The sequence below is a fragment of the Zootermopsis nevadensis genome, unplaced genomic scaffold (assembly GCF_977971745.1).
Source record: "Zootermopsis nevadensis isolate Lab colony 2312 unplaced genomic scaffold, Znev_1.0 Znev_ptg000002l, whole genome shotgun sequence".
Lineage (NCBI taxonomy): Eukaryota > Metazoa > Arthropoda > Insecta > Blattodea > Termopsidae > Zootermopsis > Zootermopsis nevadensis.
This window is the reverse complement of record NW_028259134.1, coordinates 15,808,565-15,827,767: the sequence shown is the minus strand read 5'-3', so window position 1 is coordinate 15,827,767 and position 19,203 is coordinate 15,808,565. Positions and strand designations below refer to the sequence as shown.

Genomic DNA, 19,203 nt, shown 5'->3' with positions numbered 1-19,203 from the left:
GGTTAAAGAGTGGCCGGGCCGTGACGCTAACCAATCACCCCTTCCAGTGCCGAGGTTCAGAATGAGTAGAAGCTTTCTTAGATTAAAATTGAGGTAAATGAGGTATACAGAAATGCAAAGAAAACATTTTATAATTTATTTAATTGATCTTGTTAGCTAAGGAAACAACACTATGAAGTTAACATAAAAATATTATCTCCTTGTCTATAATGGAATAAATTTTAACACCAATTAGAGTATAGCATTATTGTATACAAACGGCACGTTCCCCGGACCACTGGCTGAGAAACACTGAAATAAGTGTGGTTAAGCAAGTAAGAATACTAACCGCATTGCAGTGCTCTATAACAGTTGTAACATGAAAGGCTTTTTATTATTCTGCTTGGTGTTATTTCATTATGAACAAGGAGCTCATATTTTCAAGTTTCGCTTCAAAGTGTTCTTCCGTAGCTAACAAGGGAAAGATGCTATTACCTACATAGAGCTAATTACAAATTATTTAATACGTCTATCCATAAACTTTGTTCAACAGTTCTTTAAACGTAATTAGAAATTCACAGTGGGAATGTTTAATACCACTTTAATTAAAACTGAAAATGGAAGTTGTGTCGTTTAACTGCGTGAGTTGAACGGTTAAATAAATTTAAATCACGTTTCCGCTCGTTTAATTGCTTGGTTTTGTATATCTGTGAGATTGTAATGTGTAGTAAGGAACGTTATTGATATTTTTTTGGTATGGCAAACGAACAAACGTCAGATTATAGTAAGGGTTAAAGAATTGGTTCATAATGTGCTATCAGTTTTCTTATTTTAGTAGTTCATTCCCCACAGTTGATATTTAGGGGATGGGTGTTTAACAGTAGACCTAAATGATCATTATCTTCTGCTTTCAGTAGGTCCTTGTTTCGACTTTTAGGAGCCTTCTCAAAAGAGTTTAAAAATGCGTCCATCAGCTTCTCCTTATCCATCTTTCTGCAACAAGTCCAGAACTGCATAACCAATTTTAATGAAATTTGGTATTTGGAAGTTTCAGTAAAATTTCTCTTTGCTCTCAAATTTTGGTCAAGATCGAGCAAAAAATAACAGCCACTTTTATATGAAAATCTGATTGCACTTAGCGCGCGTTGCTGACTGGGGAATCCCCAGATAACTTTAACATCAGAGACTTAGTCCTAAACAGTTTTCAACGGAATAGTTAGTAGACAGTATCTATGGCGTGGTCATGAATGAACATTAATAGTTTATAGTTTTATTATGTCCACCAACAAATATCAGTACCCAAAATATGCGACCGATTTTAATTAAACAGGGCCTGAACGAAGCGTTGTCAAACCCTTTGGGGTTTATTTTAGTTATTAAAGACCAATTTACTTAAGAAAATTAATTAGCTTATACCTTATATCGTATGTTGCATGAGTGTTACTATGCATAAAATTCATTCGCTGGGCGATTCTCGCTAAACATAGATATAAGAATTGTCTTGAATAAAATTTAAAAGTATACACTTGAAATGTGCATATTGTATCTTCTACAGAGATTACCTAAATCTTGCTCATATCCTCCATTAAAACTGCAACGTTTGTCTTCATAAAGTCTTTCTTCAAGCTTTTGACATGCTCCTTCCATCTGTTGTCCATTCGGTTCCCGAAACAGCAGACAGACGCTGTGCGTAAACAAAATGCATCTTATGTGGTAAACAACAGTGCATTTGCATGTTCGTTCTTCTTCCACCTGAAGCGTGCTAAATGTTATTACATCAGGATTGGGCTGTGCCTTTATTGTGTTTTGCAGCCCTTTGTAGCAGGCTTCTGAATGACCTGTAATGAAAAACACGTTTAATTAAACCGAAGTCATACGTCACTAACTGAATACTAACATCTCTCAGTAAACACGCTTGACGAATTCTAGAGGTTTCTCCTCAGTTTCCATACCTAAAAGCGTTATTTGAGACGATTAAAGTAAGTGTAGTAGGTTCATGAATATGATATTGTTGTTCGTTGTTCTGTATTATAATTAGAAGCCGAAATTTTTGGGTTCTTTACGTGATAATTTTTTCGAAACCAACAGAAGATCACTATAAAGCGAAATCGAAAAAGAGAATACTGCCAGACATTTGAAAGTTACAACTGTGATGAGTCGTGGCCATGTCAATTAATGTGATCTAACGGTTTATTAAAATCCGACAACTGTAAGCCTCTGTGATGAATGTTCTGTGTCACCAAAACAACAGTGCGAATTTAAAGAGGCTTTACCTGTATCCTACAGTCGATTGTGTGTTACTTTAAAGAGGAGGGTGTGTGAAGTATTAATGGTTTATTATCTGTTCTACAGTTAAACAAGGCTTATAATTAATCATCTTGTCCAAGTATAGATACATTTCATTAATATTAAATTATTTGTTTCGATAAATAATTCAATAGAAGAATCAAAGGACTAGTCATTTAATTATAATACATTCACTTTAAAACAATATTCTGCATTTTTTTTCACTGCAGTAATACTGAACGTTATCCATTTTCACGAGTGTAATTTATTTAGACCTAGTATCTACCGGTTCGGGAATGTGTAGCAATCGAACCGATCGATCGATCGATCTGAGATAAGTTGACTGTATTCTTCTCTCCAACCGAGTGTTTGTCATTATAGTAACACCTGTATTGGCAGAAGAAACGAGTGAAGTCCAAACGTACTGCATATGCATTATACGTTAAATTGGGTACAAATTATCTATTAATTATCGATAAATCAACAAACGTCGTGAAATCATGAGAAAACTTCACATTATATAGCACTTACCGGAAGTTTTAGCTGTTAACATTTTCTGTAGACTCTTTTTCGGGGGGTTGGGAGCGCTGTAATTTATTAGGGTTGTGCATAGGTAAAAATACCAGTACACTAGCTACTTTTATTTTGTCGCGTTGACTTTTAAATAAAAAGTGATGAATAAATGAATGAGGATGAGTGTCATCGCCCTGATGATGGAGGCAGTAAACACCTCTAAACTGGGTCAGTTCCTACCAGACTACGTGATGGGAACACCTCATAAGACATATTTACACTTACCGCCGCGATAAGATAAAATCTCATCTATTATTCAGTTGGTTTTGTTACAATGTGTATGATTTGTCTTGAGTCCACCATCAAATAATTGTTTGGTTTGTTTGTTTGCTTGTTTACAGCTCGTCCACAAACGACCTCATCTCGAGGAGAGGCGTCTTCAGTCGCAGGCATTATGGATCTGTGGAACTGGTGAGTGGAATTTTACTACTAGTCTGGTCCCTTTAGAAGCGGCATTTTCTTTTAGGTTAACACTTTCGTCTTTTGTAACTTCGTACTTTTATCCTCCATCCCTCTTTATTATATTGCATTCCGGCTTTGTTGTTTTTGTTGTTAGTGTTACATTTTACCATAGTCCGCCGTCCTAATGGGTCAAGGATTAATGTTATCATGTTGAATTTCAATTTTTAACATTGATTAATTCGCAGGTCTTTATGCAACCTGACTTGTTATTGCTATTACATCTTATCGTACCATCCTTGTGTAATACAGATGAATTTTCCGTTCTGAGGCATGACACTTAAGTACAAGTGCATTTGTCGATCCGTCTTTAACTCAAAAACACGAACACACGCAGAAAATACATTAATCACACGTTGAACACTGTCTGAAAGTCCAAACACTGAGAACCCGTATAGCAATTTTACGCTTTCTGCTTTGAACTTTTACACGGTGCTTGGTGCTTTAAAATTCTTACTCATTCCTGTCTGCTTCGAGTTACTACATGCACTTTTTTCCAGAATTGTAAACGCTTCCTTGAATTATAGATTTCATAGCGGAGATATTTAAGTATCTTAACATAATGTATCTTAATGATTCAATTTTTTTAAATATATACAGTCATTTTCTATCATATTTATGTTATTACAACATTTAACCATAGAGTGTAGAAGATGAGATAGGAAGGACATGTAGCTCGTATGGGAGAAAAGAGGAATGCTTACATGGGTTTGGCGGACAAACCAGAAGGAAAGAGATCATTTGGAAGACCTAGACATAAGTGGTAGGATAATATTAAAATGGATGTTAGATAAATAGCGTGGGGTAGCGTGGTTCTAGAAAATTACCAGGAGTAGGCTTTTGTTAACACGGTAATGAATCTTAGAATTACATAAAAATTTGAGAATTTAAGGAGTGGCTGTGGCTGTTGGTTTTTGGGGAAGGAGTAGGCCCCATGGAGTAAGTTACCGTGGCGTGTAGCCTGTAAGTATATTATAAATAAAAGCGTCTGATTGGAGAGGTTACCGAAAATATAAATGAATAATTACATAAAATAATAATATGCCACTGTATGAAAGCTATGAGAACGATACTGTAAATGTACATGTTTGTTATTTTAATCTAAACGAAAGAAGTTTTCATATACAAATAGTAAATGTGGTTTTGATATAATTATATTCACTGAACAATCGCACCGTGTTCATCCATTGTGCTGAAAGTACAAAAAACTCTTGTGTTTGCGAACAGACGATTTGTTTACAGAAAGTCGGCTGTAAAGGAACAAAGTTTGGCCAATGGATGACGTGTCTGCATCATCCATTGTCAATCATAAAAGACACACTTCGGTATCAGTAATTCGTTTAAATTCCGTGCAATTTAGATTTTTTTCAGGGAATAATACACTTACCAGTCCCTCCCTTTCACACACCTCCAACTACATTTTCTCCTATGCTTGAGGAAAATATTACATCATAAACGACACGCCCAATTTCCGTATTTTCACAATATGTACATTATGTGAACAATAATTCCTCTTATTTATTTACTTTCGGTTTCCCAGCGATGTTTCTTCATGTTTCCTAAATTATGAAATTAAATTTATGCTGATTGAATTTTAGTACCATTTTCCTCTTCCTGAATCTAGTTTCACTTCAAAGTAAAAATGTTAGATTTGCAATCAATGTATAAAATTTTAAATTTATTTCCTATCGTCGTAATTTTAACGTTCCCTGATCATCCCACATATTCCCTAATACAGACTTTTTAATTATTTTTTACTTATTGCTTGTTAATTTAAATTTAACAATTTTTAATGATTCATATTTTGTTGTGCAGTATCCGAAGTACCCCTTTTAAGTTCAGTGTACAAGTGGGTAGGTGCTACTTAATATAATAACTCATTCAAGGCACATGAAACATCGTTATAACCCCACAAATAGTGGCTTTATCACCTTTTATGACAGAAGAGCCATCGTTCATAACCATTACAGCCTCTTCTATCGAGATATCGCAACCAGCTCGCGATGCCTAGTCTGATCGATCTATCGTTAACAAACTGCAATGTAAAGAGTTACAACATACAATTAATGTCACTCTTGCGGCTTTTTCTGTTCCCAGCATGCGGAAATGTCAGTCATAAACTTAAAATAACAAAAAATGTATAAATGTTTCATAATTATTGTTATTTTAAATAATATCTCTATTGTCAAGTGTGTCACTTCTGAGCGCAGAAAAATCAGGGAGATGATGGAAGTGTCGCCCTGATGATGACAGTAAGCACCTCTAAAATGTCAGTCAGTTTCTGCGAGGATGGCAGGATTCCAGGTGGATGTCAACTTGACACTACATATAACCAGGAAAACCGAACCCATATCTCGAGTGTAATTTTACGTCGTAGTTCCTCTTTCCGAACGACCCAAAAACCGGAGGCTCGTAGACCGGCGATCATTGCAAATAGTAAGGATTTTATTGCATTCCAGAAAACTGCAAAACAAAGACGTGATATTATATTTTCCGCATGTCTGTTACAGAATTGCATCTTTTGACGTAAAGGCTACGCACAGTAATATTTCACTATATTTAAAAAAAAGGTCGCATGACAGTTTCTCGGTCTTTGTGTTTGACGGACCTACCGAGTGCTGTAACAGCTTCGTTTCCGCCGAGCATTCTGATCGTCTGTCCCTTCACTCGTGTGGTAGTGGAGAGAGAGACACAGAGCTAAGGTAGCGCTGCAGGGGCAAATTGAATTTCTGGGTGGTACGGTGTATTACCGGTCAGCATGCTGCTTTTATGTCCACACAGCTTCCTTCTCGACACAAGTCTAGTCTTTTTGTTGGTCTGAGATAGGAAATTGTTCCTGGGGATGATGGACTCTAAGAACCTCAAGATTGTGTGTATAGGCGGATTTTCATTATTAGCTGTTTTAAACTTTTGAGCTATACTAACACTTAATTAGTTCGTCTGTTGATTATTTAGTAATTCATAAATTTATTTGTTATCTAGATATAGAGTGGGAATGGGAAGGAGAAGGCTCAGAATTGTGTCCAACAGCGGGTTTGGTAGCGTGTTAGCGGTGTTGAAACTTCTGCTATTGTATTATACCATTCAATTAACTAGTCAGTTTGTTACGTAAATATAGAGTCAGGACTGGAGGTGTATGTAAGTGTGCTGAAAACTTTGTAGTTATGAAGCAGTCTTTCTTTAGTGTCAGCTTTTATGGAACCACGAAGTTCATCACAACAGTTCGCCACTGAATCATGTACCGAGCCAGTTGAATCCAGTCAGCATCCATATATGCTCCTTTAAGATATTTAAATATATATCCATTTATGACTAGGTCTTTCCAGTGAATCCCTCTATTCAGGCTTTCCAACAAAAATGTTATATTCATTTTTTATAATTACGTTTTTTTACTGTCTTATTATTCTCGAGGTTAAGTCACAATATTTCTGGATGAATAAACACTTGTAGAATTATTTACATATAGGCCTACCAAAACCTTCATATTTACAAGGCTACTTATGTGCTGATACATGTCGAGATGTAATGTTTGGCTTTCAAACTCTGCGCTCAGGACCCGAGACGATAACAGTTCTACTATTAGACTTGGTGAATGTGAAATTATTGGAACGTACGTTTCATCTGTGTTACATAAAAATCACTCTGATTGCGTATTTGCTTTTATGTTTGCTTGCTGTATCAGAAGAAATGGGCGCGGGAAACGTTCTGATAAGTAACATAACGCGGATGCCAAATAATGTTGTCAGTAATGACGATAGATGGAGAAATGTTCTGAATAAGGTCAAACAGTAATTTACAGTGAGGTTCATTGGTTTCAGATGCTTCGATCGTCATGCAGTAGAGTAGTTTCTGTGGAATAAGTTCTGTGTGATTGGTATTTAACGAATATTCATGACAGTAATTAAAAATGTTTAATGTGGTATAAAGTGTGAAATAAAATTATGGATGCTGCAGAAACGAAAGGTGAGCTAAGCCGAGGATATTGGTATGTGGAGAGGATTGGAAAGGAGGCAAGGAGATAAAGGTATGAAAAGTATAAATAAATACCGAACGCAAGAAAATTTAACAAACTTAGTAAAGTTGCTGGCTACTAGCTGAAGGGTCAGGGTTGGATTTCAAGAATGGGTAGGAACATTTTTCGTTGAAATGTTATCGACACTGTCTTTGGACTCCACCCAGCCTCCCATCCAAGGGGGTAACTTGGTGTCTTTTCCGGAGCATAAAGCCGTGAGTGCATGATTCTGACTACTCTTCTCGTTTTATCGCTGAAGTTGATGGTTTAATGCTTACTGCCTCCATTATTAGGGACCACATGATGGAGGCAGTAAGCACCTCTGAAACGTCGATAATCGTCTATTGCACTATATGGTGTAACAACCCAGAATACAGTCGTCTTTCTTCTGTGTTGGATTTGAGGTTTTCACAGCGGTGAATTCGAAGATGGCTGTCTTTTTCCTGTTTTCTATTCACACTTTCTTCACGAACTTCAATCTCATTTACCGCGTGTTTACCGATAAAACTCCTGTAGTTGCAGAGAGGTAGTGTGTAATAGGAGACTGCCAATATTCATTCGTGAAATTACGTTTAGAGGCCCACAGAATTCAGTGATGATCCGGGGTTTTGGGTTGGGTGATTCTTAGCTAAGACTGCAATCGCTTTTTGTGTTTTTGGATGGGGGTGGTTACTTATAAAGAGAGACAGGTTGCATTAATTCGCAAGTTCAGTCAGTCACCTCACAGAACGACTGGAGATGATAACAGTGCAATCTTCACAGTTACATATGTGAATAATTATACTAGATAATGTAAGCATAGATGACAGGATAATATTAAAGTGGATCTAAAATGAAATGGACGTAAAGATATGGACTTGATTCATCTGGTTCAGATTAAGGCCAGTGGAGGGTTTCTTTTTACTCAGGTTCCATAAGAGACAGAGAAATTATTGAGAATCTGAGCAAGTGATATCTTCTGCCGAATTACTACGCTTGTTTCCACGAAATTTAATATGAATGTTATGCTACTAATGGTCACCCCATATTTATTAATTGAATTACCACCTACCGTCAATAATACCAATATAACATAAAGAAAATTTTAGCTCCATACTTTTTTTCCAGAAACTCTTACTCTGAAATAAAAATAACCGTGCATACCAGAGTTTTGTGAATTTTTCTTATATTTTATATGCTCGTACAAGAGGTTATTATGTATTTATTTTCGGAGAACTGTCTGACATTTTGTGTTACCCAATTTATCTGTGAATCACTGAACCAACGCACTGTTTTAATTAACCATAGCAACTGAACCGAGGAAATTAAACTTAGTTTCCTTTTGTAAGAATGCGGTTTCGAATTAGCGAGTACAGCAGGCCCGAGCACAAACATGGTGATAATATTATATTTGAGTGTTGTTACTAGCCGTCATTTAAAAATTTCTAACTGCCCCTACAAAAGGGCTTTGAATATGCACACAAACCAATTAGCCCACCCACACCTGTAAAACAATTGGATTGAACTAATCACATAAACACACGTGGTCGAAACATTCATTTAATGGTGTTTTGTTTTGCCACTTTTAGCAGCATAGAATTAATGTGCTATACAATAATTGTGTTGTTTATTTCGCGCATTAAATAGTTGATTCGTTTCAGTGCAAGAGCGACTGAAGTTTGTTCCAGAAAATATTAATGTAACATGCATTTTGAATTTTGTTTCATGAATTGTTATTTTTACGAAAGAATTAAGGATTAAGTCAAACTAAGCACCGTGAAGTTTATCTGTATTAAAAATATTTTGTCATATAGGCCTAAGGGAGTCCGCCAAACGCTTTGTTTCCAAACACTTGTGGTTTATGAGATAGTGTAGTTGCGTCATATTGTGGACTCAGTAATAAACCTTCATCGGATACGGTAATACTTCTGGATCACCTCCAGACACAACTGTATTGTCTACTATTTCATCTCTGACCGATGTAAACATCAAAAGCATCACTTCAAACAATAAAGTTGATCCATTATATGAAAATATCTGGACACGACCTCCAAAAAACTACACTACGAAAAATTGTAAAAAATTGTAATTGAGTTTTAAATTTAATATAATTTTACACCTGATGATGGTTTAATAAAACCGAAACGTGTTGTAACTGTTCCAATTGTAAATCGATTATTCGATATGGAACACAGAATGATATTTTAATTATCTTATTTTAAATACATTGTGATTTGACGGAATAACCAAATAATTTAATTTTAATTGTGGTTTATGATCTTTCCTCAAAGCTATAAATCGCTTTTACACCCATATACAGCAAGTGGCACAAATAGTATTTTCTATTTTATTATTTTTAGCGTTTTTAAAAATTTCACTGAACGATATTTCAATAATATGTTTATACAATTACACGTTATTATAAGTTATTTTATCTTGATTTTAACACATTTAAAAGGATTCTATAACATTAGTTCGCCACCGATCTCCGTCAACTAGGCCACATCAAGTGGTTGAGCGTATTTCCTTGTCCGTCTTTATAAGCTTGGTATCACCTCAGGTTATTTCTAATTCTCACTTTCTTTTAAAATAATATAATTTTTGTGCTCTGAAAGTGAAGGTCTTCGAATTTTCCAAAGTCCCTCGATGTGCAGTATTTCAGCCACTGAGACGAATTTGAACAGTAAATAAAATCTTTCCTCATTGTCATTTAAATACAAGATATTGAAAAGCTGGTATTCCATGTCGATTTATTTTATGCTTTCAGCTGCCGCAGGTCGAATCAGATGGCCACGAACTCAACGGACGTCGATTCCGTGTAGAAAATGGAGACTCTCTTGGAGAGAAAGAGGAGGTAAGCAGATTCTCTCTTGGTGCATTGAAGTTCCGCTCATGTTGTGTTGTGTTGTAACATTCGTTACCTTCCACTAGCAGGAACGCTTGTAGTAAGCGTTAAACCAAAGTTTATCCTTCATAGTAATTCAGTTTACGCTACGTACCGAAAATTTAGTTTATTCAATGGATTGTCTTTGCATTAGGCTCATTGGCCCAGTTTGTCAATTGGCCTACTTAGAAATTATTCAAGCAATTTATCAATTACTTATATTTTCTGTTATTTAGTTAGTGAGTAGTTATATAGTCTGTCAGCAAATTAGTTGAACTTTCTGTCTGTTAGTCCGTTAGTTAGTTAATGTGTTATACAGTTAATCATTGACTCTTCCTGCCAGTAGGTTATTATGTTAGTCAGTCATTTCGCCAATTTGTTAGTTAATTAATCAGACAAAATCTCAGTCAGTTGCTTAGAAAACTAGTTATTAATTCAGTTAGATACTTATGTAGTTAGTCGTTTTGCGTTTTAGGGAACTATCACTGAGAAACACATAACAACTTTAGTTTTAAACCCTGAAGGAAAGATATTTCGTAGAATCTAAGCTTGGACGGGAAGATAACATTAAAATGTATTTTACATAAATATGAAGTAATATTGTGAACTGGGTTATTCTGGCTAGAAATAGTGCCACTTTTTGGGGTCTTGTGAACGCGGTAATGAAACTTTGGGTTCTGTAAGTGGCGAAGGATTTATCGAGCAGCTTAGAGACTACCAGCTTTTCAAGAACTATGATCCCCTGGAATAGTTAGGCTTTGTTACTGGGCCATTAATGAATTAGCTAATTAGGAATAAGCTGTACTTTCGTACTAACCACATCTGTACAGAAATACCTGCGATTTATGAGATCAATACGAAGCGTCTCCGAATTTCTGCTAATTAACTAATTTACGTTTGTTTCTTCAGTAAAATTAAATGTAGAAGCATGACTGAGACACATTAGTCTGTGATTTAGCACTCCTCATCTCTTGATGCAGAGATTAATAAGATTCTTGTGTGCTGAAGCAGTGACGAGAAGAGACGAACATGGCTGAAAGCAGCGTGTTGTGTCACTCGTGGTGGCATTGATGGTCCCTGCGGACATTTTGCCAAAGGACTGCATTTCCAAGCCACTAATTTGTCGCAGACTCTCTGAATAAAAATTTCCTTTAGGCGAAGCTGGTCACTTATCATCATCTCAGTTTCCAATCTGGAACCACTGAAGTGAAAAGTCATCTGAATGGGTTAGCACAGTGGTAACGTATCTGTGGCTCGCATGAAGGATTTGCCAGATTTTAATTCCAGTCATGATCAGTTTCCCTACCTAAGATTCCTCATATCTTCCTGAGTTTCTCTCAGTTTTTCCACCTTGTGTTAAACCGAGCATGAGAGGTTCCAAACTTTCATTCAAAACTTCTTATTTCCTCTTCCCCTTGAATTTATTTGAAAGAATGTTGCTTTCACTTTTTAAATTTCTATTAATCTTGTAAAACTTCCTAATATCTAAAGTTTATTCTTCAGAATAACAATGTAACTGTGATAAATACGAGCTAATAGACGTTCAACTAGTAAAAAAACCCACCTTTTTTCAAACCTTATCCCTTTAAACGAGTTTATAAATGTCACTTTACCCTATTCTGAACTATATTAATCTAATTCATATCGTCACACAATATATTCAAAGATTTATTTTAATATTATACTACCCTCTACACATAAGTCTCTTAAAGGGTCTTGTTCCTTTTGGTTTTCAGGCAATTTTTTTTTTTTCCATTTCTTTCATGCATTCTACATGACCTGATAATATATTTTAAAGAGTAAAGATGTCTCCATTTTCTTGCTACTCGCTCTCTTACGCCCAAATATTCTCTTCGGCTGTTCTCAAACACTGTCATTCTGTGTTCTTCGCTTGCGAAGAGAGACCAATGCTCTCACGTGCCTATAAAAAACAATTATTATTATAGTTGTCATGTTTTATTACGCCTTTTATGCGGTAGTTGTAAATTGCATCAAGGATATGTACGCGACACCGACGGAGAACGTGGCACCAGCGACAAGCGGCCAGCGTGTGCGGAAAATCAGTTGGCCTGCCTGCCTGCTGCTTCACTGCCGTGGAAGCAATTACGTACTCACCCACGCTCTGTGCTTCGTCGCAAAAATTAGCTGCTCGTTTCCGGTTTTCATTTCCTGGCGCAGATCCTGCCCACTGCCTCTGTCTTTCTACACATGTTTGGTCCTTGTAATGAATATCTCATTCTACGTATTGCGTCTTTCTTTTTCATAACTTTGTTGTCCTTTAATTTTAATTGCATTCTTTCCTTAACTGCTTGATTTTACCTGGTTTCCCTTTAGCTTGGTTTTATTTATTTCCTTCTCCTTTTGTCTGATTTTATTTCTCTTATCGGTCTTTGTTTGTTTCTTCTTCGTTCATCCATTTGCTGCTTGTTTCCGTGAATTATTTTTTTCCTCACAATGTCCCTTTGTTTGAACTTCCTTCCTTTATCTTTAATTTCGATCTGTCTTTCTTTTTATTCCTTTATTAATCTTTCTCTGTGCTCTTTTCGAGTACCTGAACTCATTCTACGGTCGAACCCTCATAGATTTTGTATAGTGTCCTAAATGAATTTCACATTTGTCTTCTTGATTGTTAAACTTTATAAATTAATGGATAATTATTGTTAATTAACATAATCCACTTTAATTTTTCATAATTTGAATATTGCTGTCTTCTGGGTTATTGCGCAGTGTAGTTTGATAGATTTCCATCAACGTTTCAGAGGTTATGCTGCCTCCATCATCATCGTCTAACGAAATAAAAAAACACAATTTCTGTTTTACTGCAGTGTTTTGTCTGTAGTGCTGTTAGCTTTGCATCTGTAATAAATGTACGTCACAGTCGGCGAGCCATTAAGCCGATGAACTGTGAAGTTTGTATTTCGATAATACATGTTTTATGCTCAAAATTGTATTATGCCTTTCCAGTATAATCCTGCCTAACCCTGCAGTGTGCCATACTATCTGGAAATGTTTCCATTCTTAAATTCTTTTTCAGGATGGCGACTATCCGTATTTCTTTCCCGCTCTTCTGGAACAAATTACGGTCTTTTCTCTATTTCCGTGCCCATTTTTCAAGGAGTTTTACGGAAGTTTCTTCCCTTTTCGCGTGTTTGTTACCAGCACTTTTGTTGATGAAAAGTTTTCGAATTCACTAAAGTGTACACTTATATCAATTTCTACACATCCCCTGCAAGCGATTTATATACTTCGACCTGTTTCTATGAAAGATCTGCACTAAACAGAATTGAAACGGTCTAACTTCTATACCATGTACAAGGATCTGTTTCTACCAGAAGTATAATAACCTCAGTAAGTGAAGATCCATCACACAATTTCATACACAGTTCGATTATTTACTGATCGCTTCTAAACTGCGCAGTGAACGAAGGAAGATAAGAATGGTGAGAGGAATCAAACTTGTGATCTCCGCTATAGATAAAGGACGTAGACGCAGGCACAGCGAATTATATAGATCTATTGATAATGTTAATCTATAATTACATTGGTATTTATTGATGTGGTATTGCTGCACACAAAATACTTCTGTCATTGTACTGTACATACATTTGATGTACGTTTACTCAATGTAGACAGAATACTAAAAATAGACGTTTTCATGCTACATTACTCTCACACTACTTCCTTGTATGCAGAAAACAATGAACTGGATGAAACATAATACATTTGTGAGAATGGACTCGGCAATTTTTCTATGCACAGGTAAAATTTGTCGACCTACATAAAATACCTGCGCTATATTAATTTCCAAGTCTTACGCTCTTCAACTCAAAAACAGAGAAGGGTGGAGTAATTGTAACGTGGTACATTTGAAATAGGGAATTATTCGTTTCGAATATCGCCAGGGTGGTGACCCTGTTGATAGTGAGAAATCTGTCCTGACAGGGTTTTCATCATCTTCCTCAGTATCTCCAGACAAATACCAGCGCACTTTCAAATAGCTAAATGCTGCCTCTATCCAAACCCTTGCCTTCACACCATTAATAACTATCCTTTCTCTTATTTATACCTATGAAACTCTTTAAAATAACAAAAATGTCGAATAACCTGCTTTCTGGGAACATCCCTGAAGTTATACTCGAAATGTACTCAGTGACTCGATTGAATATCATATAATTTGGCTGTAGGATTCGAAATTATCACAGCGGTGAATACGAAGATGGCGTCTTCTGAGTTGTACTGCAGTGTAGTGTGTTAGAAATTTACCGGCGTTTCACAGGCCGTGATGATGGAGGCAGCAAGGATCTCTGAAACGTTGGTAAACTCTTAACAGACTACACTGCAGTACAACCCAGAAGACAGCCATCTTAGACTGTTATATGCTTTAGGATTATTCTTTGTCAGGACTTTTTCCATCGTCTGTTCTTTAAAAGGTACCTCCCACCTGAAGACGGACACAGAACCAGCCTCCGAAACGTCGTGATTTTAAAGAACAGACGATGGAAGAAATCCTGACAAAGAATAATCTTAAATGTAAGCTATCGTCGTCAAAACCCTTTAGAAGTGTTGTTCTGTTATTTATCCACTTGTAATCTCACATTTCCTGTCGTTCGAAAATGTATTTGAAGTTTTAATTAGAGCAGTACATGATTGTAAACAAATGATAAAGGAATTAAGATAATTGTAATTTCCAGCCCCATTTTTTATCCTGTGATATCTGGGTTTCTTAAATTACTGTGTATTAAACAACGGAAGATAGCTTTTCCCCCTCAATATACAGAAGTGTGTGGGTATTGAAGGATCTGGTGAAAAATTGACGCACTAACTGTGAAGGCGGAAGTGTCACGAGAAGTGCAAATGGGTGGAACTTGGGCGGGAGTTAATCCGTTGTTAGAGCAGCTGTGAATAATGGAGACAAAGTTTCAGACCAGACAAGCACTTCATTACACGCTGAAATGATGACTGGTGCAAAGGGCAATCTACTGGAAAGGATGGAGAATTTGTTAAGGTCGTGGATGGGAACATCAAACAGACGTTATATTTAAATATTTCCTCAATTAATTATGTCCATCTATTGAATACCTAATACATTTTAATAAAAGAGTTTTACGTGACTGATCATAAATAAGTGGGAATATAAGGTCTCTTTTCTAAGTACTTTCTGTACTGTTATACATACATTATGGCGTTTATGGTAATTTATTGGAGATTCGTATCTGATGTTGAGATGTAAACCCCGATACATATAAATTGCTCGCACATTCTTTCTACGTTGTTAGCTATTCATAACTTAGGCTTCACGTGCAAAAATTGTAAACACTTCGAGGTCATATATCTTAACGAGAATAGGTTTAAGTGTCATGTCATGTTTGAATTTACTATTTGTTACTTTCATAAATATAGATTGTTTGCTACTAAGTCTTCGTTAGGTTATTTAATAGGCAATTCGATCAATTACTTTCTTCGACGTATATTTTCTGCGGCCCTCGACAAAGATATGAATAGGCAATGCTGCCCGCGGCAACGAAATGTTTGTCGACCCCAGGCATAAACAGTTGAAAGTAAGAGACAGAGTTTAGAGGAATTAGGTCATCAGCAGTTTTCTTTTTTCACACTCAGTACCATTAAGCAAGAAAGCCAGTTTTCTCCATTTTACATACTTTTTCATTTCAGTTGGTAAATTTCCAAAACGAAAATGGCCCATTAGCCTACAATCAATCAAACACAGTCTTTGCCCCCTTGGACACATTACGTATCTGTCTTTCAGCACTCGCCTTACCCAGTCCTTCGATAGCCATCTTAGAGGTTATTAGTCCTGAATTTTTTGTAACGTGTCATGAACTAAGTCACGAAGTCTGTGAGATGTGAAACTGTTTCTTTCGTACATTATATATCATGTATATCTGATGAATAAGGGGAGACGACTACTTGAAAACTTTTTTACGTAATTTTAAAATAACGTGCAAATCTTAGAGATAAATCTCTCTTTTATCTCTCTCATTTTTAGAAGTTATTTGTATTGAGACATAACCTATATCTCGTGTAACTCGTATGCATATTATATGTATAAAGACGTTTCGTAATTAATTTTATGCCATTTTTTCGTGATTACATTCGAAACGTCAGTACGCTGAGCGACGTGTGTGAAGAATTTTAATTACAATATAGTATAGATTTTTATTTTAGTAAAGCTTTCATTCAGTAAACATAATAATGTGTATGAAGGAATTGTAATTACGTTTCTTTGTACACATTGTTCCTAGTGTTGAATGTTTGTACGAAAATTAGAAGTTTACATTAGAATCGACGACTGAAAGGACTCCATCAGACACTCTTGTTGACCTTACAAGGGAGTAAAATAACATGGACTCCACATGCGCTGATATATCATTAAATTTTGGGGACATTATTTTCAAAACGTTACCTATTATGGACATTTTTGGGTTTAGACTCTTCAGAAGAAAACATTTTATTTAAATTATATAAAACAACATGAAACAGAACATAGAGGTTTTTGTATTGCATAAATGAAAGAAAGTATTAAATTTTAATGTGATTTTTGTGTGGTTTGTTTGGGACTCAACAAACATTTGTCTCTGTTTTCTAAACATCGAGAGTAACGCTAGAGTACTAAATATATCACTCGTTTCCTTCTTCTGCATGTTACTCATACAGCGCAGTTTCGTAGAGAAATTATTCGCCCTGATGATGGAGGTAGCAAGTACCTCTGAAACGTCGGTGAACTTCTACCAGACTACTCGGCGCAACAACCCAGAAGACAGCCATCTTAAAACTCACCGCCGTGAAAACCTCAAATCCTAGCTAACTTAGGAGTTGAACATTTATCAGTAAGATGACTCAACACCAGGGAAACAAAAATGAAAATTTTTGGGGGGTGTTTGAGATGTTTTCGGAAAGTAAAATCTCACTAAAGGCCCATAAAGTCTGCATAACCTACTTATCGTCAGCAGTAGTCTCAGTTTCTTGGCCAGTTAAAAGAAGAATAAAAAGATACACTTTGTCACCCTGAATATCGAGTCGACATTCCTCCGAAACGTCGGTAACTGCCTACGAGACTACACAGCTGATACAGCTCATAAGACTATTGTAGTTTTCACTTTAGTCGAGTAGGCGTATTTTCCAATTTATTAATTCCGTTTTTGTATTACTCATTGGCCTTTGATATTTATTTATTGTAAACACGAATATATTATTGCTGACACAAATCTTTTGTTACATAATTGTTCGCATTAATCAGTGGAATTCGAAGAAATATGTTATTTGGTGTTTACCATAAACGTTGTTTGGCGTGTCTGATATTGGACCATGTGCGTCCATTGAAATTCCAAATTTGTGAAGTTCAAATCTTAAATTTGTCTCATAAAAGACAGGCCATGATACAAAATAATTATAATACAATATAGTGTAAATTTCAGACAGCATTAGAGTCTCAAATTTACTTCAATTATTTTTAAAGAAAATATTTTTTTAACTATAAATTTAATTATCTTCAGTGTTATCGTCTGTGCAGTAATGTACGAGACTGTTGAACATCAAGGTAAAACAGTTGTGCAGACGATCAGAGGATAAATGTATAAAATTTGCACTCCATTTTGTAATAGACTTCGCTAGTCTTGTTTCATTGACGGCTTCATCCAGCAGACATTCTATTTCAGGTTCCTATTGCTGCAGTATATGGAAATGGACTGATTTTATCTTTCGTTTATTTCAACGAGCCATTGATACATCATCTGTAGTACAGTAAATGTTTATTAAAACATATTAAAAATAGTAATATTTGAATTTTGTCCCGTTTTGAAGTTTTTTTACACATCGGAAACACAAAGTTATTCACTGAATACTGTTGATCTTAATAGACGCCGTAGTCGTCAGAAGATTAAACCAAGTTCTAAATTTCATGTCAGTTGAGTTTCCATACTAAATATCAGATGGTAGACACAATGTTTGGTCTCTCCCCATTAAGAATTGCCACCAACCACATATTTAGTTTAAAATTAGATAATTCTCCCCCAAATTACTGTGTAACATTAGTGTAAAATTACTCGTTAATTTATATAATATTTGCTGTCTGTTACATTTTATATTGCTTAATACTTTATGGCCGCATCAGTCGATAAGATTAATACCAGGATGAATAATATTTTTATCGTGAAGAAAATGAACACAGTTCCGGCTTTTATGGCCATAGTATTTACACATGTATGATTTTAGTGCGCTTTATATGTCGTTGTAGAACAGATATTTTGTGCTCAATGCAGTTAGTTCGTCCTTATAAAATATCCTTACACTTCGTTTTACATTACTTTTACAGTGGATGCAGTACTGTGAAATAAATTACGAAACAAAGATGTAATTCTAAGGATTACATCCAAGAAGAAGAGAAGATTTTAAAACTGAAAAAGAAAAACAAAAAAATAGACATCTTATTAGCAATCTACATAATATGAGTGACATCAGTGGTTGGTACAGTGGCATTAAAGGATCTTTGAAGAGTAACAGACCGAAAAAGGACATTATTAGAAAATTTTTGCATCATTCTTTAAGTATTTGTGGTATTGATTGGATTAAACTAGCTTCCACTGTCTCGATCGCAGTCACGCAGCTGTCTCAGACTGCCGACAAACCGTTGCTGTCTGCCCGGAATCTTGTTAGATTGCAATTGTAATACGAATAATGAATGATGTGTGGCCCAGGTTTGAATATGTCGTACGAGATTCCGTTATTTATTATTACGCCAGTCGCGACCGGATGCAGTTAATGCGTGACACCCAGTTAATTGTATGCGAAGCTTCGCACTTCGCGAAATTCTGGTAATGTTCTGATGGCACAGGATTCTTTTATTTCATAATGAAATCCTCACAACGTGTACCAGAAATATTCTTTTATGTTATTTAATTTTTTTTGTCTTAGTAATTAGCTCATTTTTGTATGCTGTGATAGTTTCCTGTTGATTTTTTTTTTATTATTTGGATTATCTTCTTATAGATTTTGTTAGCTGCATTCTATGCAGTCC

At 35.7% G+C, this 19,203-nt stretch overlaps 1 protein-coding gene across 9 annotated transcripts in view; it reads left to right on the top strand.

Moving 5' to 3' along the window:
- The window catches only part of LOC110835194 (GTPase-activating Rap/Ran-GAP domain-like protein 3), a 245,277-nt gene that overhangs the window by 200,214 nt on the left and 25,860 nt on the right, over positions 1-19,203 (top strand). For all 9 annotated transcript variants that reach the window (XM_087351136.1, XM_022075163.2, XM_022075162.2 and 6 more), the window contains exons 3-4: positions 3,180-3,249; positions 10,056-10,142. In XM_087351136.1, the coding sequence (XP_087207262.1) occupies positions 3,180-3,249; positions 10,056-10,142 (157 nt within the window). The remainder of the gene's footprint in view (positions 1-3,179; positions 3,250-10,055; positions 10,143-19,203) is intronic.